At 43.7% G+C, this 22,331-nt stretch overlaps 1 protein-coding gene across 50 annotated transcripts in view; it reads left to right on the top strand.

Moving 5' to 3' along the window:
• The window catches only part of CELF1 (CUGBP Elav-like family member 1), a 79,615-nt gene extending 59,100 nt beyond the window's left edge, over positions 1-20,515 (top strand). For 12 of the 50 annotated variants that reach the window (XM_072760400.1, XM_072760398.1, XM_072760384.1 and 9 more), the window contains 10 exons: positions 4,068-4,202; positions 4,752-4,831; positions 5,161-5,322; positions 7,767-7,842; positions 9,354-9,482; positions 9,838-9,948; positions 10,875-11,060; positions 13,420-13,563; positions 14,008-14,174; positions 14,263-16,002. In XM_072760400.1, coding sequence (XP_072616501.1) covers positions 4,068-4,202; positions 4,752-4,831; positions 5,161-5,322; positions 7,767-7,842; positions 9,354-9,482; positions 9,838-9,948; positions 10,875-11,060; positions 13,420-13,563; positions 14,008-14,135 — 1,151 coding nt within the window. In that variant the 3' untranslated portion in view covers positions 14,136-14,174; positions 14,263-16,002. Of the gene's footprint in view, positions 1-4,067; positions 4,203-4,751; positions 4,832-5,160; positions 5,323-7,766; positions 7,843-9,353; positions 9,483-9,837; positions 9,949-10,874; positions 11,061-13,419; positions 13,564-14,007 lie in introns of all 50 variants that reach the window. The other 38 variants (XM_072760373.1, XM_072760395.1, XM_072760396.1 and 35 more) reach the window with 9 other exon arrangements.
• The last annotated feature ends 1,816 nt before the right edge of the window (positions 20,516-22,331 follow it).

The raw sequence follows: 22,331 nt of genomic DNA, 5'->3' as shown, positions 1-22,331 counted from the left end.
TGCTTTAAGCAATTGTTTTTTGTTTTTTTAATTGACACCTAAGGAACATAAAACATTAAATTTGTTTCTGGTGTGCAGTATAACTATTCAGTACTTGTATGTATTTGAAATGATCACCCATGATAAGTGAGTTACTATCTGTGAACATTCCAAAAATGTTATTCTTTTGATGAGAATTTTTAAGATCTGCTTTCTAGGCAACTTTCAAATATGCAGTATAGTACTATTAACTAAAGTTACCACGCTAGGGATCCCTGGGTGGCGCAGCGGTTTGGCGCCTGCCTTTGGCCCAGGGCGCGATCCTGGAGACCCGGGATCGAATCCCACGTCAGGCTCCCGGTGCATGGAGCCTGCTTCTCCCTCTGCCTATGTCTCTGCCCCTCTCTCTCTCTCTCTCTCTCTCTCTCTCTCTCTGTGACTATCATAAATAAGTAAAAATTAAAAAATAAATAAATAAAGTTACCACACTAAATTATTTTCTAATGGGAAGTTTGTACCTTTTGGTCTTTTTCTTTTCAGCCTTTTTACCCACTCCCATATGTCCAACCCTTGGCAACCACCAATCCTGTTCTGTGTATTTGTGAATCTGGGGTGTTATTTTTGTTGTTGTTTTTTAAGATTTTCCTTTTTTTAAGATTTTATTTATTTATTCATGAGAGGCCCAGAGAGAGAGAGGCAGAGACACAGGCAGAGGGAGAAGCAAGCTCCACGCAGGAAGCCCGATGTGGGACTCGATCCCGGGTCCCCAGGATCACACCCCAGGCTGCAGGCGGCACTAAACCGCTGTGCCACCGGGGCTGCCCTGTTTTTTAAGATTTTATTTATTTATTCATGAGAGACAGAGAGAGAGAGGCAGAGACATAGGCAGAGGGAGAAGTAGGCTCCATGCAGGGAGCTGGATGTGGGACTCCATCCCGGGACCCCAGGACCACACCCTAAGCCCAAGGCAGATGCTCAACCACTGAGCCACCCAGGCATCCTTTTTTGTTTGTTTTTAAGATTTTACATATAAGTGAGATCATAGAGTATCTTTGTCTTAACTTATTTCACTTAGCATAATGCCCTCCATTCTTTCTTATGGCTGAATAATATCCAGGGTGTGTGTATGTGTGTACTCCACATTTTCTTTATCCAGTTATCTGTTGATGGACACTTAGGTTGTTTCCATATCTTGGTATTGAAAATAATGCTGCAGGGACACCTGGGTGGCTCAGCAGTTGAGCGTCTGTCTTCAGTTCAGAGCATGATCCTAGAGTCCCAGGATCGAGATCCACATTGGGCTCCTTGCATGGAACCTGCTTCTCCCTCTGCCTGTGCCTCTGTCCCCTGCCCCCCTCTGTGTCTCTCATGAATAAATAAATAAAATAAAATCTTAAAAAAAAAAAGAAAGAAAGAAAGAAAAAACATATGTGGTAAAACATTTTAAAAAAGAAAAAATAAAGAGAAAATAATGCTGTAGCACATATGGGTATGCAGTTTTTTCTTTTTTTTTCAAGATTTTAAAGTAATCTCTACACCCAGTGTGGGACTCAGACTCACAACCCCAAGGTCAAGAGTTGCACACTCCATTGACTCAGCCAGCCAGGTGCTCTGGGGCAAGGGCGGGGGCGGGGGGCAGCTTTTTGAGTTAGTGTTTTCATTTTCTTCAGATAAATACACAGAAGTGGAATTGTGGGATCATATGGTAGCTCTCTCTTTAATTTTTTGAGGAACCTCCATATTATTTTTTTTACAGTGGCTGCAACCAGTTTATATTCCCACCAGTGGTGCACAAGGGCTCTCTTCTTCACATTCTCACTAACTCTTGTTATTTCTTGTCTTTTTGATTATAGCCGTTCTAACAGGTGTGAGGTGTTACTCATTCTGGTTTTGATTTGTATTTCCTTGATAATTAGTGATGTTGAGCATCTTTTCATATATCTGATGGCCATCTCTATGTCTTTGGAAAAATATCTGTTCAGATTCTCTCCTCATTTTTTAACTAGATGTTTTGTTTTGTTTGCTAGCTATTGAGTTGTACGAGTTTTTTCATATATATATCTTAGATATTAACCCTTTATCAGATAGATGATTTGCAGATGTTTTCTTCAATTCAGTAAGTTGCCTTTGCATTTTGTTGAGGGCTTCTTGGCTCTGTAGAAGCTTTTTTTTTTTTTAATAGATTTTATTTATTTATTTATTTATTTATTTATTTATTTATTTATTTTAAATTTTTATTTATTTATGATAGAGAGAGGCAGACGGAGAAGCAGACTCCATGCACTGGGAGCCCGATGTGGGATTCGATCCTGGGTCTCCAGGATCGCGCCCTGGGCCAAAGGCAGGCGCCAAACCGCTGTACCACCCAGGGATCCCAGATTTTATTTATTCATTCATTTGGGAGAGAGCACATCTGTAGGGAGCCTGACATGGGACTCGATTCCCGGATCCCAGGATCACAACCTGAGCCAAAGACAGACGCTCAACTGACTGAGTCACCCAGGCACCCCCCACCCCTTTAATATATTTTATTTATTCATTTGAGAGAGTGTAGAAGCTTTTTTGTTGTCTTTGTTTTTGGAGTCATATCCAAAAACTTCTTCTCTAAGATCCATGTTAAGGATTAAGGAGCTTTACTACCTGTGTTTTCTTCTAGGAGTTCTGTGGTTTGGGGTCTTTTATGGTTTTAGGTTTTATGGTTTCAGGTATAATCCATTTTAAGTTTGATAGAAGATAGTACTCCAGTGCACTAAGTAATCTGTCATCTAAATTGTTTTTTTTTTCTTTAAAATAAATATGGTGAATAATGAGATAAATAGAGTTGATAGTTAAACAGTATAAGAACATTTTAGAATAAACTGGAATATCTTTTTTTTTTTTTTTTTTTTTTAAGATTTTATTTATTTATTCATGAGAGACACACAGAGAGAAACACAGGCAGAGGGAGAAGAGGCTCCATGCAGGGAGCCCGATGTGGAACTAGATCCTGGATCTCCAGGATCTCACCCTGGGCTGAAGGCAGCGCTAAACCGCTGAGCCACCCGGGCTGCCTGATCAATATAATTTCTTATGGACAGTAATGGGGGTGGGGAGATGGACAAGTTGGGAAGGAGAACTTAATCTTCAAGAGAATAATCAGAGGGCGGCTCGGTGGCTGGGTTGGTTGAGTGTCTGCTTTTTTTTTTTTTTTTTTTTTTCTTTAAAGAAGGAGAGAAAGAATTTTTTTTTTTTTTAATTTTTATTTATTTATGATAGAGAGATTGAGAGAGAGAGAGAGAGAGGCAGAGACACAGGCAGAGGGAGAAGCAGGCTCCATGCACCGGGAGCCCGATGTGGGATTGGATCCCGGGTCTCCAGGATCGCGCCCTGGGCCAAAGGCAGGCGCCAAACCGTTGCGCCACCCAGGGATCCTGAGTGTCTGCTTTTGGCTCAGTTCATGAACTTCATGAACTCGGTCCTGGGATCGAGCCCTATGTCAGGCTCCTGCTCAGTGGGGACCCTGCATCTCCCTCTCCCTCTGCCACTCCCCCTGCTCATGCTCTCTTACTCTCTCTCTCTCTCTCTCTCTCTCTCAAATAAATAGAATCTTTTAATAAAAAAAAAAGATGAAGAATCAGAAAAGGAAAGTGACAGTCACACTCACTGAAAGATATGTTGTGTTTCTCTTGTCCTGTCAGTTAAGCTTGAAAACTTTTCCTTTGGTACAGTAGTATTACTAGTAAGAGCAAACATCACCAAGTGCTAGGCAAGCTTCTCAGTGCTTTGCATTTAATACCTAAAGCTACCCTGAGGTAAACACAGTTACCCTTTTTCATCATAAGTGACAGTCATGGAATGATTAAATAACTTCCCCAAGATCACAAAACTACAGTATTTTATCTAAATGCTTCCAGTTTTGATTTTAAGGTACAATTGATTATAAAAGAAAGTGCTAAAATAAATGATGAAAAAATGTTTATCTTAGAATCCAAGCAATACAGTATAAAAGGCATAGTGCCAGGATTCAAATATAGACAGTCTGACTCCAGAGTCTATACACCACCTCTTGTAGTAATAATGTTCAAGCCTTTTGTGTTTTACTCTCTTAGCAGTGGAAGACAGGAAGCTGTTTATTGGTATGATTTCCAAGAAGTGCACTGAAAATGACATCCGAGTCATGTTCTCTTCATTTGGACAGATTGAAGAATGCCGGATATTACGGGGACCTGATGGCCTGAGCCGAGGTGGGTACATTTTTAGCTTTTAAAGATATTTGCCTTAAATTGGAGTCTCTTTTAGTTGAACCAGTGGAACCAGTGATCCCTGACCAACATGGCCATGTCATGATGGAGAGTTTGGGCATGGTGTTGTAAATCTAGGTCCCATCATGGCTCCTCTTACCAGTTGATTCCTTTCAAATTGTCCCAACCCCCTAAGGAGTCTGCACTCTGCACTTCAATTTCATGTGTTAAAATTTTCTCTTTTTGTGCTTGAGAGGTCCTTAATGCCAAAATGGAACACTTTCTTCTCAAGAGGAACTAGAGGATTATGATTCCTCCTTTTATCCGTTTATCAAGCACTTTCTTTTCTATTGTGCTTCCCTGGTTTTTCATGAAAGCACTTATCACTGTTATGATATATCTGTCTACTCCACTAGATCTTAAACTCCTGAAGGCAGGAACAATAACTGTATTGCTGGCATAGTACTTGGCACATAGTAGGTGCACAGTAAATGTCTATCAGATAATTAATAAGCAAATGAATGAATGAGTTATTGACACTTCTCTTACCAGGTTGTGCATTTGTGACTTTTACAACAAGAGCCATGGCACAGACGGCTATCAAGGCAATGCACCAAGCACAGACCATGGAGGTAGGGAGCAGATTGAATGAAAGGGAAAGTTCCCTTAGCCTGAGAGTACTAGGACAGTTGGCCATCAAAGCTCTGCAGCATGTACAGCATCTGATTGCCCTAAAGGTTAAGCAGGATAAAGATTTTAAAGTTAAAAAATGATGCTCTCTTTGAAATTAACATATTAGAAATAGCCCTTTTAAATTTGTGTTTTGCCACTTGTGTTTATCAGGAAGAGAGTCATTTGGCAGTGAATGAAATTAAATTCATCCTGTGTGTCACTGCAAAGGAGGATTTTTTTCTTCACGTAGAAGGAGGAATTTGACCCTTTGGCTTTGGTGTTTTCATAGGGTTGCTCATCTCCCATGGTGGTAAAATTTGCTGATACGCAGAAGGACAAAGAACAGAAGAGAATGGCCCAGCAGCTCCAGCAGCAGATGCAGCAAATCAGCGCAGCATCTGTGTGGGGAAACCTTGCTGGTCTAAATACTCTTGGACCCCAGTATTTAGCAGTGAGTCTTTGTGGTTTGCTTTCTGCAGACTGTGCAAGCTCCCAGCTGTTTCTTCTTGTGCTGTCCCTAGCTAATAGTCACAATGGCATTTATGACTTTAACATGTCATAATTTTTTGTAAAACTTCAGGCACTGCAATATTTTTTAAGTTATGTTAGTATATCTATCTTACCATATCTCCCCCCCCCCCCCTTTCTCTTCACTCTTTTCACACATACTGGATTATATCTTGAGGCTTCTGCTACTATTAAAGTGAAATCCTGATTTTCTGATGTAAAGATTTAGAAATATTTCCTATGTCCCTCTTCCTTCAGTTTTTTGAAAAGAAAATCCTGAGGGAATCTTAACTACCAAATATCTTTCTCCAAAGTTCTTGCTCCCAGATACGGAGGTCATCTTTAAAATCCTTACTGAGTCTTCCTTAAGAGTATGATACATGTTTCTTTCTACTGACTGAGAGGTCAAGATATTGACATGGACTTTACTAAATGAGTATTACAGGTGTATATTTGAGTGTACTACATTGTAAATAGATAGATACCCTTTAATTCGATCTCTCTTTTGTTGAATTTGAGTCATGTAGTCCAAAGGCTCCAGTTACTTAGATTTACTAAATCTATAATGTATGTTATAGGGGATCATCGCTGCTTTAACACTTAAAAGAATAGCAGTCAGTACTAGACACTTAAAACTATCTCATCTGTGAAGCTATCACTGAGGGAAAATAAGTGGTGAAACCAGTAGATTTGTATGGATAGTTCCAAAAATATATACACATAATTAAAGTCTTTCACTCTTCATCCTTTAAAACATTGTTTTATATAGAAACAAAAGAAAGGCAATGATTTCTATCCCCCAGTACTGAGTTTGGCTAATTTGATGCCAAATATGGTTTTCATATTTCTAAAACGTTAGAAGAAATCCCAATTTTCCAGCCAGTATTTCTCTGAAGTCAAAAAGTGTAGATGGTTGGTATATCTCAATAGATTAAATTGCTTCTTAGTGATAGCACTTTGCTTATAAGTTCAGAAAATTCAGAGAGATTTTTTATTCAGTCTTTTGCCAAAATGATAATATGTTGAAAATGGTCTCCATGATTATACATTTGCTTTTCTTAGAGAGTTTGGAGCTCTTTTTAGGGAAGACTCCCCTTTTTATTGCCATTGCCACGTTGAACAGTGCATGATGGTATTTGTTGAGAACTGTGGTCTCTGTTTTAGTTAGGCATGATCCCTACCCTCAGAGCTGTTCTCATTTAGGGAGGAAATGAAAGTGCCAAGTATAGTATATATGGTCCACCAGTTGGAATTGAGCACATTGCCTGAGGTATTTAAGACAAAGACATGGATGTATAAATGATAATACATTATCATTAATTGTAAGGTTCTTTCTGGAATAGGTAGACTTGAACCTGATCTCCCTTGGACTAGAGCAGTGGTTCTTAATCTTTGTGGGGTGTCGACGCCTCTGAGAATCTGATAAAAATTTTGTGTGTACCCTTTTTTTTCATTCTGTATCTGAAGGTTTGTGGACCTTCTGAAACCTGTATGAACTAAAGGGTTGCATGATGACAGAGGAAGGGAAGTCAGATGTTTATGGGAATAAGCAGGTTTGAATAAAAGATCCAGAAACAAGAATACCAGTTGTCCATAAGGAAAAGTGAGTCGCTTTGAAAGGTTTTCAGCTGGTTTGTTAGATGAAATTTGCTGTTTGCTAAAATAGTGAATGAGATCATGGAGATCCATAAGCTTCAACAGGCCCTCTTATTTTGTTAAGGAATAACCATTGAAAGAATATACATTGAACTGATCTCAGTCTGTCAATCATTTGGTCATCTGCAATAGTTGGAGATCAGTTTGGTGGGGAGGAGATAAATGGGGCTGGGTGGATGTTGGAGAGTATGGAGAGGCTGATTAGTCTTGAGTCTTTTGTGACCAGGAAAGAATGACTTCAAGAAATACCCTGAAATGGTTAGATTTGATAATTAAAATAGTTGTGTGAAGTAGAAATTGGGTATCTAGATGGAAACAGTCTGCCCAATAAGATATGTGGCCTGCACTAAGGAGAACTTCGAAGAGAGGAACTAGAAGTGGCAGTCATCCATGTGCAGACTCTCATTGCAGTGGATTGCAAAGCTGCTTGAGTCGAGCTTAGTTCTCTGCTCTCCTTCTGTCCTCTGCTGTGCTGCCTTCTGTTGCCCAGGGACTTGGGCTTGGCTCAATACTTAGTGAACGTATCTGTCTGGGCCAGGGCTTTAGCTGTGTTGTATTGTCCTGTGCTGTCATAAAACCTCATATTTCTGTTGTTTTGGCTTGGGTTCTTGTCTTCAACTCTCTTCTCTCTGGGGGCCTCTGCACTCTCGCTTTGCTGTGCTGTAGAGTTATCCCAGATGCAGAACCAGCCCTCACTCTCACTCTTGTTCTGTTTTTTGGTGTAATGTCTAGCTTTATTTGCAGCTCCTTCAGCAGACTGCCTCCTCTGGGAACCTCAACACCCTGAGCAGCCTCCACCCAATGGGAGGTAAGTGTTTCACTGCTGTGGAGGAGCAGCAGCAACCAGGCCACCAGACCCAGCTAACAACAGTCTGAGAGTTTTGCACCGTTTGTACAGAAAACAAATGTTTACCCACTCATTACATAAATCTAATGTAAGGTGAACATCCCAGGACTCAACTACCTTGTCTCTGGAAGGTGGCTCTTTTAGTTGCTGATGTTATGATTGCCCTGGGGTTTTCTGATGCTCCTCACCCCTTTAAGTCTGTTGAGGAGGGAAATGGAAAAGAACTGTTAGCATGAGTAGACTTATCTGAGGCCATTTTTATAAGGAGAAAATTGCAGGAACTTTGTTTCCACAATAAAGTGACTTTTCAGTGACTTTGAGAAGCCTTTGCATCCATGCAAATGGCTTACCCAGAAACTGCTAGAACCTAGACAGTTTACTTCTTTGTCTTAATACCTATTATTTCTTAGGTGATTTTACCTTTTGTTGCTGTTAACAGCAACAAATTAACAGCAATGGTTAAAAATATGGAAAACTTAATTGACACATGCCTAAGTTTATGACAAAATGGGGTGCCATAGGCAAACTTGATGGTGGGGCCATCAGACAAGTTAGTGGAGTAGAGCTTTTCCAGAGCCCCTGCCGCTACCTCTTCTGCAGTGGATTAAGGCTCAGCAAGTGCACCTGAGAAAGGGGTCATCTTAGGTGAACTGCATTTTACTGTTTGAGAAATTTTTATAGTGGTTCACTTTGTCTCAGGGACTTGGAGTTTGCTGTGTTTTTGAAAATTTGCTAGATTGTAAATCTGTGTTGTAGTTTAGTTTTTATTCTAACTCTCCCTCCAACCACCACTACCCATCTGCTTTTCCATCATCTAGTAAATTATTTGGAACACACTGTCAGTGCAGTTCAGATTTCTTGCTCCTTTAAACTGTTGCTTGGGTTCTACTTGGAGGTTTTTCCCCTCAGTGTTTTTCTCCTCCTTCTGATGAGTAATCTGATATTCAAGTAGTGGTTTTTCTTTAGTCTTTCTACTGTTGCTTTTCTTGCGTGCATCCTCCCCTCTTATTACCCTCCCCGCCCCCCCAGCCACCTGGATCCTGCAGCATCTTCTGCCTGTGTACCCCCATTAGAAAGAGCAAATCCTCTATAAAATAGGAGGAAGGGGCTTAGATGCAGTCCCATTTTGTGCAACAAGTTTTGTCATTTGTTGTTCTCTTGGACACCTGGCTTTGTGGTAGACCACAGACCTTACCCTCTCTTGATTTCCTAATTGCCAGTCTTTGTTATAAATATTCACTTGGGGTGGCATGCTATTGGAGTAAATATCTCTTCTCTTGAGTAAATGATATCAAGTTTCTTAATGTGTTTGAGTGGTATCTGAATCTTTTTAGAGTCTTGTAGTGTTGCTTGTAAGGCTTATCTAGAATAGTTCCTCTTTGGGACCAGCCTTCACCAATGTGTCTGTCATTGCTGGAAGGGATATAAAGAACCCTTATGTCCTGGCTGATCTCTTGCTTTGGATGTTGCAGGGTTAAATGCAATGCAGTTACAGAATTTGGCTGCTCTAGCTGCTGCAGCTAGTGCAGCTCAGAACACACCAAGTGGTACCAATGCTCTCACTACATCCAGCAGTCCCCTCAGCGTACTCACCAGTTCAGGTAAGTGTGTCATTGGAACCAACGTGTGCCTTGGACAGAATCTCAAGAAAGGGGTCTTTCATTTTGGAGAGTGGTTAACATCCATTTCCAAAGGGGTCAGATTATGAACAATTAATGTTCCAATGTCCTCTTCTGACTTAGAAGAGGTGAAATTTCTTTCTTAGGAGAAGAGAAATTTCATAATATTTAGTTTGTTGTAACTGTCATTTGACTTTATACAGTAACAGTTATCGGAATCAGTAACTGAAGGCCTCTTTATAAAGAGTCTTGAGTAGTATCACTCTTATGCTTTGGTTCCTTTTGACATGAGAAGCAAATGTTGACTTGAGTTTAACACCCGGGTTTCTGATCACAGGGTCCTCACCGAGCTCCAGCAGCAGCAGCTCTGTCAACCCCATAGCCTCCCTTGGAGCCCTGCAGACATTAGCTGGAGCAACAGCAGGCCTCAACGTCAGCTCTTTGGCAGGTGAGGGACAGCCCCTGGATGTCATCAGGCCATTCTTTGTGTAGGGAGCATATTTTAAACAACCACAGTAGGTCACCATTAGAATGAACATGGTGGCCCTATAAAGTTAGAAATAATCATGGGATTTCGAGTCAGGCCTGAGTTAAATCCCACTTTTGCCCCTTAACTAGCTGTAACATATGATAACCACCTTTCTAAGGTCATTTTCTCATCCACAAAGTGGGCATAGAACACTTCAAGGGTTGTTAAGTAAATGAAATCATAGGTAAAGTGCTGAGCACATGGCTTAGTACAGTGTCAGGCATGTAGAATGTGTTTAAGTAAATATTAGCTGCTATTTTGACAATAAGGTTTACCCACCTCTTGTCCTAGACCACACACTCACCCCTTTCAGTACCCAAACCTGAGACGCTTATTTTACCACATTCCAACTCTGTGAGAAAGTGGCCGAAAAGAAAATGGAGCAGGTCATGTTTATTTTTATTTTCTATTTATTTTAAATTTTATTTATTCATGAGAGACACACAGAGAGGCACAGACACAGACAGAGGGAGAAGCAGGCTCCATTCCATGCAGGGAGCCTGACGTGGGACTCGATCCCGAGTCTCCAGGACCACACCCGGGACTCAAGGTGGCGCTAAGCCACTGAGCCACCCGGGCTGCCCGGAGCAGGTCATGTTTAAATGATACTAGTTCTTGCATGGGTTGGAAAAACGTAATGGGGAGAGCCACACCTGGGTGTGGCATTTTTTAATGTTCCCATGAATGACAAGGCCTGGTGAGTGTCCTAGAGCTGACCTGATTGGTATTCCTCCTCAGGGAGAAACAGAGAGAAAGGGAGAGAGATAAGGGAGAATTTTGTAGTTCATTTTTGGTATCAGTCGAGTCTTCCTAGTATGTTAATCCTGTTCTTCCCCACAACCAAGGGATGGCTGCTTTAAATGGTGGCCTGGGCAGCAGTGGCCTTTCCAACGGCACCGGAAGCACCATGGAGGCACTCACGCAGGCCTACTCGGGAATCCAGCAATACGCTGCTGCAGCACTCCCCACTCTATACAACCAGAACCTGTTGACACAGCAGAGTATTGGTGCTGCGGGGAGCCAGAAGGAAGGTGAGTGTGAAGGGAGGCTGGAGTTAGGGACCAGGGCTGGGAGTAGTGTTTCTCTACCTGCAGCAGGGCTGAAGGCAGGCCAAAGGCCAGGAGGACCTTTTAGGTGGTCAGACTGACACTTTTCTTTGGCATTGTCAAGGATAGACTGAGAAGCTATGTAAACTGTATTATGCTTTTGGAATGTTCTCTGGATGTGGCTCAGATCAGAACCTCTGTTTGCCCTCCTGTGATCGGGCTGCAGGTTTTAAAGAAGCATACTGACCTGTGTTGACAGCATTTGGCAGTTGTCGTCGTCGTCGTCTTTTTCTTCTTCTGCTTCTGCTTCTTCTGCTTCTCCTTCTGCTTTTCCTTCTGCTTCTCCTTCTCCTCCCCCCCCACCCCCCGCTCCTCCTCCTCCTCCTTCTTTTTTAAAGATTATTTACTTATTTGAGAGCAAGAGAGAACATGCCCGGGAGGAGAGGCAGAGGGAGAAGCGGGCTTCCTGCAGGACTCAATCCCGGGACTCTAGGATCATGACCCAAGCTGAAGGCAGATGCTTAACTGACTGAGCCACCCAGGTGCCTGTCAGTCTTTGTGTGTGTGTGTAAATCATCTGTGGATTACAAATTTGTTAGAGGATTTTTTTTTTTTTTTTTTTGGTCTAGGAGTCCCTTTTAAGCTCTGTTACTGGGCATTTTCCTCATTTTCTCATCTTTTTTCTTTTTTTCCTAATTGAGGACACAAGATGATAAGACAAAAAGAGATACGACCCATGGGTTGATGAATTGGGAAGCTTTGACATAAATGGTATTTAAATTCAGGAGAGACTTTTTTTTTTTTTTAAGATTTTATTTATTCCTGAGAGAAAGAGAGAGAGAGGGGCAGGGACATAGGCAGAGGGAGAAGCAGGCTCCATGTAGGACTCGATCCCAGGACCCCGAGATCGCACCCTGAGCTGAAGGCAGGCACTCCACCACTGAGCCACCCAGGAGTCCCCAGGGGAGACTTTTTAAGCAGAAAAGAGGCCTGCTGGTGGTTTGTATGAATACAAAGTTCTGCTGACACCTCTGTGCTCATAGTTGACTGGATTTCTGTAGCCAGAAGCTGGCAATGTTTAAGCACTAATATGAGGGAAAGACATATGTCCTCTCTTGCCATGGCAGCGAAAGAACTGTGGAAACATATAATAAACCAGGAAAAGCATGAGGATTTCCACCTGGTGCCGTGAAGACTAATGAATGGGAGGAAGGGTGGAGAGAGGCATAGCGTTTTATGTAGAATGGCCAGAGGTCTCTAACTTGACATTTAAGCCGAGTCTGGAGGAAGTAAGGAAGCAAGCCATACATCCGTCTAGAGGAAGAAGAGTAATGGGGGCAGAGGAGCACCAAGTGCCAAGGCCCTGAGGCAGCACTCCCTGCAACAGCAGGGACGCCGGGTGGCTAGGGAATGGCCGGACTGCAATTGTATTAAGGCTTTTTTGGTTAGAAGGTCATTGAGTATCAGTGGTTGGAAGAGGAAAGCCTATTCTATTTTTGAGGTTGGTGTTAATCATAGGCACTTTTTAAAATGTAATTTCTTTTTACTGAGTTGTACTTTACATATTGTAAAATTCACCCTTTGGGGAAATATAGCTTTGTGAGCTTTGATGAATGCATAGTCATGTAACCATGTTCACAGATGATGACCATTTCCTTCACCCTCAGAAATTCCCTCAATATCCCTTTGTAGTCATCCCTCGCCCCACCTTCTGCCTCACAGCGGCCAATCTCTTTGCTGTCCCAGTAGTTTCTTTCTTTTTTTTTTTTTTTGTCCCAGTAGTTTCTAGCACAGTTTTGAAACCTGTTTTGTTTGTAATCTCTTGCTACCTCTTTTTCTGTATTTCTGTATAAGCCTTTAGCCTTTGGTTTTATTGCACCACACACAAGTCTGCTGACTTTATTGTCCCAGTACTCACTCCTCTCACAGTCAAATTCTGATACCCCTCAATGGGAAGGAGTCTTGAGTTTCAGTGATTGCTCTTCAGTTTCCTGTTTTGTATTTAGAGCATCTTCAGTTCTCCAAATGAATCTGTTGGACTACAGAGAGTTTTGTTCTAAGATTTCTTTATTTGAGAGTGGAAAAGCAAGGGGAGGGGCAGAGGGAGAGAAAGAATCCTCACGCAGGCTACCTGCAGAACCCTGTGCGGGGCTCAATCCCAGGATCCTAAGATCATGACCTGAGCCAAAATCAAGAATCAGCTGCTTAACTGACTGAGCCACCCAGGCACCCCAGGCTACAGTTTTAATGCAGGTGGAAATGAGAAACAGTGGTAGCTGGGTGGGGGAGTGGAATGGGGGTAAGCTTGACACTGATGCCTTTTCAATCAATGGGTATTTTGAAGGTCCAGAGGGAGCCAACCTGTTCATCTACCACCTGCCCCAGGAGTTTGGAGATCAGGACCTGCTACAGATGTTTATGCCCTTTGGAAATGTCGTGTCTGCCAAGGTTTTCATAGATAAGCAGACAAACCTGAGCAAGTGTTTTGGTATGTTGGCTTCACTTCTGGCTTTGGGAGATTTAAGTATTGTTACCACTGAGAATGAGAAGGGGCTGATAGCAGGAAGAGCTGGGTTTGAGTTTGGGTTACTATTTAACTCAACCTTAGGCAGATAACGTGACCTCTTGTCGAGCCTCAGTTTTTTTCATTTCTGTAGCAGGGATGGTAGATTTCTATCCACACTGTTTTTCCAGAGGTACAAAATAATACATGGAAATAGCTTGGTCAGAAAATGGAAAAGCGCTATATATATGTCTGATGGTATAGTCAGGAATCTGATTTATCTCCTGTGATGGGATTTCTAGAATTCTTGTCCCTGCTGAGAAATATAGGATATGAGACTATTTCTACAAGGCATCTCTTGTTTAAGGAGGACTCAGAATCTCTTTGCCTCATCATGTCCCTAACCCAGGGTTCTGCTTGGATACACAGGTTTTGTAAGTTACGACAATCCTGTTTCGGCTCAAGCTGCCATCCAGTCCATGAACGGCTTTCAGATTGGCATGAAGCGGCTTAAAGTGCAGCTCAAACGTTCGAAGAATGACAGCAAGCCCTACTGAGCGTGCTCCCCTCTGAGACTGGAGTGAGAGGGTCTTCTGGTAAGTGGGGGAGGAGCACCCTTAATGATTCGAAGCCCTAAGGCTGTGTGTTGACAGCCCTGGACCCTGATCCCTGCCACTCTCGCAGGCACAGCTTGCCCTGAAGACTCGGCTACTGCCTTCTGTGGGAGTTTCGCTTCGTACAGAGGACGAGTTTGTGCTTTGGTTTCCAGTGTTTTACTTTGGAGTTTAGGTGCCATATCCTGAGTTTTTTTCTTTATTTAAAGTTTGCTGTGTTTGTAACCAGTGTGTGTTGAGAAGGACCAACATCAAACCGCCCTGGGGGAGGAGGGGGAATGGAGAAACATTAAAAAAGAAGATCAGAGCTTTCCCCAAACTACCCCAAGAGAGAGGACTGAGTGAAACCAAAAACTGACCCTAGAATCTCCCTTAGTACAGGAGTGGATGAGATGAAAACTGGTTCCCAAGAGCCTTGGGGGGCGGAGGCAGGGTTGCCTTTGGAGGTGAGGAGAGTTGACCCACACCCAGTGGCCCCCGGAGCTGGAGGCTGAAGCACCTCCCTAGCCGCCTATGGAGTTCTTGCCACCTGTCTTTCAGATTTTTGTGCAAGATTTCTGCTCCTCTTTCCCAAGAAGGAGATGACAGTTCTCTGGGAATAAAGCACCTATTAAATTAGCCTGACATATGCAGAAGGCAAGGAGACATTACACATTACCAGCTTTTCCAGCCACTGATTGGTGTTGGATTGGCTCTGCCTGGCTGGTGGCTGCCTTTTAGGGAGAAGCAGCCAAAGAGGTCGTTTTTAGTTTATTTCAACACATTATTAGACCATGGCTCATTTCTAACAGGTCCCTTGAAACAAGGCCTCTAGGGAAGACATTGTCTGGTTTCCTTCCTTGTAGTTGACCACAGCAAAGAGTGTCAATTCATCCCAAGGCACAGTTTTCTCGTGAGGGTAGATCTAAACAGGGCTTATAGTATGTAGTTGAAGGGGGCACCTCTCCTGAGCAGAGAGATCAAAAGCCATCAAGTTAGGGGAGGAGGAGCCTGCTTCTTGGTGTACCTAAATCAGAAGGTCTCCTTAAGCCTGAGTGCTACATTTGTCAGTGGCCAGCACTCAGTGCTTAAAAGGATGAGAGATCTATGCTTAGCTACTTGGTTGAGGGGTCCCAGATGTAGTATTCCCCCCAAGGCAGGCCCTTCTAACCACTCCAGCCCCTTCTGCTCTTGGGGATAGAGGAGATAACAGGACGTTTACAGCCTCCATATGGATTTAGTGTTCATTTACCTCAGTATTACCATGTTCATTTTTGTCCTCGTGCTTACAGTTAGCTCCCTGCTGCCTCCCACAGGTCTTAACTCCGGCTCTTGCCTGTGACCCACACAGCCTCTGGCCCTGCCTCTGCTCCAAGAAATGCTGTGGGGGTGGAAAGCCAGAAAGGACGTGCTGTTGGGAATGTGCACCTGGGCAGAGGTAGCCCTGTTGGGATATGACTCTTAGCCAAGGCCAGGGACTGGGTCCTTGGGATCTTAAACCTCACAAACATCAGTCCCTGACCCCTAGCAACAGAGATGAGATTAAAGGGGTTGATTTGGTATTAAGTCATAGGCGGGGCTCTCTCCTTGTCATGCTGGCCATTTGGGTCACAGACAGGGATTGACCATCTTGCTGTTGTACAGGTAGTTTGGTGGTGTTTGATTATCCCATTGAAGCAGGGACAGCTGTTCCCTTCTCATAGTGATAACTTGGGTCTGTTGTCCTCTAAGAGACGTGAAACATACTTCTTAAGCTGAACCACGTAAACTTGAATTCCGCGCACTGGGAGAAATGTGTCCTGTGTTTCAAGGATAAAACTGTTCCAAAGGCTTCCAGGGTCATGATGGGATTTTTTAAATAAATGCAAAAAATAAAAATAAAAAAGAAAAAAGAAAAAAAGAAAAAAATGCTAGGTTGGGGAGGCGCTGTTCTGAATCCCAACCGGCTGGAACCAAGAATGTCGTTTCTATTTTTATAGAAGTTTTATACAGCTCCGGGGTGGAGAATATTTATTACCTAAATTATATCTCTGGAAAAGGCCAGGATTTTGTAGAATCCAGAATGTGATTGTTGTACACACAGGGTGCTGTGTATGATTGAAACTACTGACTCTCTGTGGCCCGTTTGCAGCCCAGCTAATAATCTGCCAGAGGGGAAGGAGTTAATGCTGTGAATTGGCAGAGGAGAGAGCTGTGCTCCCCAGGGTGCTGCCGGTGCTGTGATAGCTGACCTTCTGTTCTGTCTTCCTTCTTGGCCATGTGGGGTTTTCCAAAGCCCAGAATTCCACTCCCTTCCTACTTTCTCTCCCTACCTCTTTCTCCTCCCCATTTCAACTATTATTTGTCCTGGACTCTGGGACCTTATGAAATGCCTTTTCAAATAACATGAAAGGCAAAGGTGCAATCAGCCTGCCTTTGGTAGCAGACCCAGAGGTTCCATACCTGCTTGTGAGTTCTCTTTTCTAAAAGGAGTATGCGTCACAGCAGGGCCCTGGGCTGCCATAGTGGCCAGCTGGTGAGACAAGGCACTTCTCTGTTCTCCTCTCCCCTGCCCAGTGAGTGAGCATAGTAGCACTGCCCTTGAGCACAGTTCTCTCCCCAGGCCAAAGATGGTTTGTGAAGAAGCTGCTCCCCTACAAGTCTCATGGTGTGGAAGGGTTCAGCTTGGAGAGTGGAGACTAGCAGTCAAGTCTTAAGCAATCCTTTTCTGTTGTGTGGGGGTTTCACTTCATAAGTGTGTTTTCTGCCTATAGTTTTGTTTCTTACTTGGGTTTCATCATGAAATTGATTTGCCTTGAATGCAACCAGACACTGTCTCCTGGGTCCCACATGAGTGGCCAGGGCCTTGTGTGGAAGCTAAGAGCTTGGATTTCTGGAAACAAAAGGCTGTTCCCATAGAATTGAGGAGAAATCCTGGCCCTTTCCTCTAGAGAGTTCTCCCCACTCCAGCCATTGTCTTCTGCTTTCTCCTGGGTTTGACGAGGGGAGAGGCTGGAGCTCTGTTCCACCAGAGACCTCCCTTCTTTTCCCACTACAGATGTGTTTGGGTACCTCGGGGGAAATCCAAGCCTTAGGTTCCCTTCTGTCTCTGGCAGTTGGATGTTTTCTTGGTGTCCTCCATGTCCTTTTTGACTTTTCCCTGTGTCCATTGTTAGCATGTGCAAAAGTTCCCTGTCATTACCCAGCCCCCGCCCCGCCCGCCTCCTCATTTCAGGGCTGTACACAGTGAGTGTTCTCTTCTCTCTCTCTCTCTGTTTGGATGTATTGCTCTGTGTAACTCAGTGGGTCTCCCTCTTTCTGGTTTGTTTTTTTTTCTAGATTCCTGCCGTTTGTTCATCGTTGTGCCTAAAGCATGTCGATGTGGCGTCAAGTACATCGTCCAAATCCCTGTCTCTTCAGCTTCTCTGATGCTTGAACTCTCACCTTTGACCTTGTGTTGACCTTTGATGCTGACGTGTATTTTTATTATGTTTGTTTCTTTCTTTGTTATTTCTTTTTTCTTTTCCTTTTTTTTTCTTTTGTGCTGCCAAATTGGTTTTGCTAGAACGACTGCTGAAGGGGAAATATTTAAACTTGCATTTGAATATAAAAAAATCTATTTTTCTAGAACTTCATAAGATAACCACTTGATTTTGTGATTCCAATTCTTTGTAACTGTCTTCAGAGCAGCCCTACTAGCACATACCGCGTGGTGTTTGTATTTCTGTGAACACACAGCCAGTCCGTTTCTAGGCTTTGTTTCTCTGTGTGCTTAGTTTTAAAGACAACTTTGAAGTAAACAATGAAATAAAAGATGTCACTAAAACCTTTGAGGCTCCTGAGCACATTTTGCTGATACAGTTTGTGGGGCTTGAGGAGACCGCATGTGTTCTTTTGTTTTTCTGAGTTGTCTACTGCAGAAAACACCTGAACCCCCTTTCCTTTTTGACTGCAGGCTGCAGTCTGGGCCCCAGCCAGCCCTTTTTCTTTTTCTTTTGTGGTTCTTCCCTGTAGTGACCCTGCAGGGAGCCTTCAAATCCCTCTGGCCCCTTCCCCTCAGCCCCGCTGTGCCCACCTCCATGCTTGTTCCTACAGTCTCCACAGCAAAATGTGATGCTTTGATTTTTTTTTGTTTTTGTTTTTGTATTGTTTTTGTGTTTTTGTTTTGAATTTTTTCCTTTCCTACTAAGATTATGCCCAGAAAAAACAAGTTTTGCATGTTTCCTGCTGTTTCTTCACACCTTCGTATATATCACCTTCACCTCTCTGTTTTCTATAGTTTGTGCAAAAACTGACCGATTTAAAAGGGTTTCAAAGAAGCTGTTTTAAATTGTTGTGGGGTTGATTATTTTTTTCAAGATTGTATTGTTTTATTTTGAAGTGGCAACTTTCTCCTCTATTGCCCTTAGAGCGTTTGCCTGTGCACTTAGACTGTCACCTTATGTGGCCTCCAGGCCTCAGCGGGGCAGGGAGAGGGGTCAGTCCAGGAGGCTGGCTGCTCTGCTCAGTGATGGGTGGGAAGGGGCATCTCCCCCCCCCCCCCCCAAGAGGCATGAGGAGCAGAGATAGAACCCAGAAGGTGGTTGCGGGGTGGGGGGGTGGGGGGTGGGAAGAGGTTTAGAGTATTAGGGGTAGTGAGTGTCCCTCAGCCCCGAAGAAGGAGGGTGCTCTTAACCACTCGGAGGAGGCCGTCTGTGCACTAAGTGGCAATATACCTGCCAGCGCTTTTCCTAGGTGACAAGCACAATACTACAGTCTTCACACTGTTTACAGCCCTGGGCACCAACTACCCCACACTGGCTCTTCACTGAAGCTCTGCCCTTGCTTAGCTAGTGGGGTGGGGGTGAGGGCAGGGATTTTTTTTTTTAATTGGGTGAAGAGCCAAAAAGCTACTGTCCCTGGGTGCCAGGCAAGCCAGTTCCTTGGTTCCCTGAAGGGAACTTGCTCTCCTCTCTTGTGGCACCATCCAACCTCAGGGTCTTAGGGACTTTTGAGTAAGAATTTGAATGGCGGAGGGAGAGGCCAGAGGAGACTAGAGGTCACAAGATGGATCTGTGGAGGTAAGAGGTTGCAGAGGGAGGAGTTTGATAGATTCCACCCAGACCTAAGTTGCTGGTGGGTGGGAGAGCTGGGAAGTAGGATTATCCAGGGAAGGGTGAAGAGGGGTAGCCGAGGGACTGGGGGGAGGGGGGTGGGGAAGGTAGAAGCACTGTTAGCATCATCCATACAGGGGTTGATGAAGGAAGGGATCCTGGCAGAATTTTTGCTCTGGGACCCGCAAGTTGCCTAGTATTATGCTTGAGGCCACTCTCACTAGGAGGAAGGGGCGGCCAAATGGAGGCCCAGTGGATGGTAGGCTGCTTAATTTCCTGGAAGGGGTGATTGGATGGAAAGAGGCCAGGAACCCCAGCCTGAGCGAGACTGCCGTGCACCCCACAGTCTGACTGCACAGAGCCGCCTCTGTTGGCAGAAGGCGCTGAGGCTCCCCTTCCTGTGTATTCAGAATCCGTGTTTGCCAATATATTTTGCTTTCAATTCCAAGAGGAGCTCTGGGAAAACCTGTGGATAAAACCAAATGCCAAACGTTTTGGACGTTGTTTCCTTTTCCTTTTTCTCTCTCTGATTGTTTTAATTGTTCTGTGGTGGTTTTAATGGATTTGAGACCCTGGAGCGGCAGCTGCCTTTCTGATTTCCAGCTGCTTTTTGTGAATAATTTAAAAAGAAAAAAAAAAAAGAAACTTTACATTTTGGAGACAAACCTGTGTGAGTTTTTTATTGGTACAAACGTTGTATTTAACACTAGGGGTTTTGTACAGTTTTTTGCCTTTTCTACTAGAAAACAATGTAAAGTGATTTCACAATGTGAAGAGAAAAAAAAATTGCCACTATGACCAAACGCACAGTCTGTTCTGCAGCAACAACGGGATTCAATCAACTCAAAGTCGTGATTCAGCCGTAGAAATGCTTTTCCTTTACCTTGTTTGAGCTTTTCCTTTCTTTCCTGTTTTGATTTGCAAAAGAAAATGTCTTTTTTGTGTGAACTTGTGTTGTACTATGTAGAAAATTATGGATTTTACTTTAATGGTTTAAAAAAAAAGCAAGAAGAGCCTTTGTCGCTTTTCTGACCTGATCACAGAGTTTGTGTAGTGGATTAAAAAAGAAAAAAAAATTGTTACAAGTTTGGAGCAAGGGAGTATGTGTTTAAAAGGAATCTCCTTCCTTTTTGTGTGTTTTTCCTTTTGTCCCAATGGGGAACCTAAATCTGTTTTAATTGCACAGACACACGGACAAAAAGTCATTTTGTATCTGCCAAGTGTGGTACCTTCCTTTGTTTATTTGCTATTAAACTGTTTGAGAAGAACTGATGATGTCTTCAGAGTTATTATTGGTTATCGGGGTGGTCATTGGGGTCCTTGGGTCTGGTGGGCGTTCGGGGCATTCCTGAAGAAGGGGTGGGGATCCTGGTAAGGTTTCATTTTGGTGTGCCAGTTTCATGAAACCGAACTCACCAAAGCCTCCTGCAAGAACGTAATTTCTCCTAGAAAACTACCTTCTCCGTCACCCTCCATTCTTCCACAACATCCCTGCTGACACAGGAGTACCTTCAAACCTTTTTGGCAACCTTGATTTTTGTGCTGCTTTCATTTCTGATAGTGGCTACCACACTGCAGAATTGGCCAAAACTGTGAGTGCAGATCCTCTCTCTGGGCTGTGGAGTTCTGCACCCCAGGGAGGTGTCTGACCAGCACGGTCCCAGAGCTTCCTCTCTGGGCCTTTCATGTTCCACCCCAGGGTGGTTCAGCAACTTTCCTTCCTCCCTCATCTCCCCCCCACCCCCACCCCCATCTTGATCACCTAAGTGCATTTCTAAGATTGAATTTACTACTTAGTAATTCTAGGTCAGTCTCCAAGTGAGACCCAACATCTGGGCCTCCTCAGACATCCAAGAGCTGTAGGCTCAGCACCAGGCTGGGAGTCTAGAGGCTTGTCACCAGCACATGGGCTATGGGTGGGTCAGGCCTCACCTTCCTCAGAGTCCCTCTTTGTGGAGTGTGTCTGGAGGAACATTTCTTAGTGGGAGTTGCACTGAATACTAGCCCATGAAATGTTCTATGAAATAGGAGTTCTGAAAGCAAATAGTTTGGGAATAGTGCTTTCTCATTTGTGATCATTAAAAATAAGTTTAAAAGTGAAAACTTTGTATTACTCTACTCTGTAGTAATTATCCTACCTAATATTCATTGACTTTAACCACAATCCAAGTGCTGTGGGAAACACCTGTTACATGTTACATGTTTTAGTCGGTGAGGAAGCTGCTGTTCCCATCCCTATTTTGTAGATGAGCAAACTGAGGTTAAAAGAAATCGGGTTGGGGTGCCTGGGTGATGCAGTTGGCTAAGTGTCTGAATCTCTGTTTCAGCTCAGGTTATGATCTCAGGGTTGTGCAGTTGGGCTCTTCGCTGAGCGCAGCATGCCTGAGATCTCCTCCCTCTGCCCACACATTGGTGTGCTCGCTCTCTTTCACTCAAAATAAATCTTAAAAAAAAAAAAAAAAAAAAGAATTGGGTTGCCTACTAGAAAGTGGTGGGCACTGAGAATCAAACCAGATCTGCCTGCCTCCCAAGCCCTTTCTCTTAAGCACCAGTGAGGAGAAATAACGCCAGGAAATGTGTGTCTTCTCACACAATTACACCCCGTCCTCTAGGCTCTAGTGAAGTGAACCTGGGGGTCTGTAACTTGTGGCTCCTTTAGGTTTTTCACCACTGCAGCCTGGCCCTCCATAGAGCAGCTGTCTTGGTATAGAAGGGATTTGCTGAAAACTCACTGTTCCCAGATAGGTGGTCAGTGAGGTGTCCCATCCTGTGAGGAACAAGGTGCATCCAGTATCATTCCTGCCACTCAGGTCTCCTCAATCTGGTGCCACCTAAACTATTCTTTACCTAATGGGTTCTCCCCTCCCCCCATTGTGATAAAATGTATATAACAAAATTTTCAGGGTGCCTGGGTGGCTCAGTTAAGTGTCTGCCTTCAGCTCAGGTCATGATCCTGGGGTCCTGGGATCAAGCCCTTCATCAGACTTCCTGCTCTGCGGGGAGCCTGCTTCTCCCTCTCCCACTGCCTGGTGCTCTGCCTCTTTATGCACTTGTTTGCTCGCTCACTCTCTCTCTAATAAATAAAATC

Source organism: Vulpes vulpes, chromosome 5 (genome assembly GCF_048418805.1).
Source record: "Vulpes vulpes isolate BD-2025 chromosome 5, VulVul3, whole genome shotgun sequence".
Taxonomy (NCBI): Eukaryota; Metazoa; Chordata; class Mammalia; order Carnivora; family Canidae; genus Vulpes; species Vulpes vulpes.
Note: the sequence above shows the minus strand (reverse complement) of the source record. Positions and strands in the feature narration are given on the sequence as shown.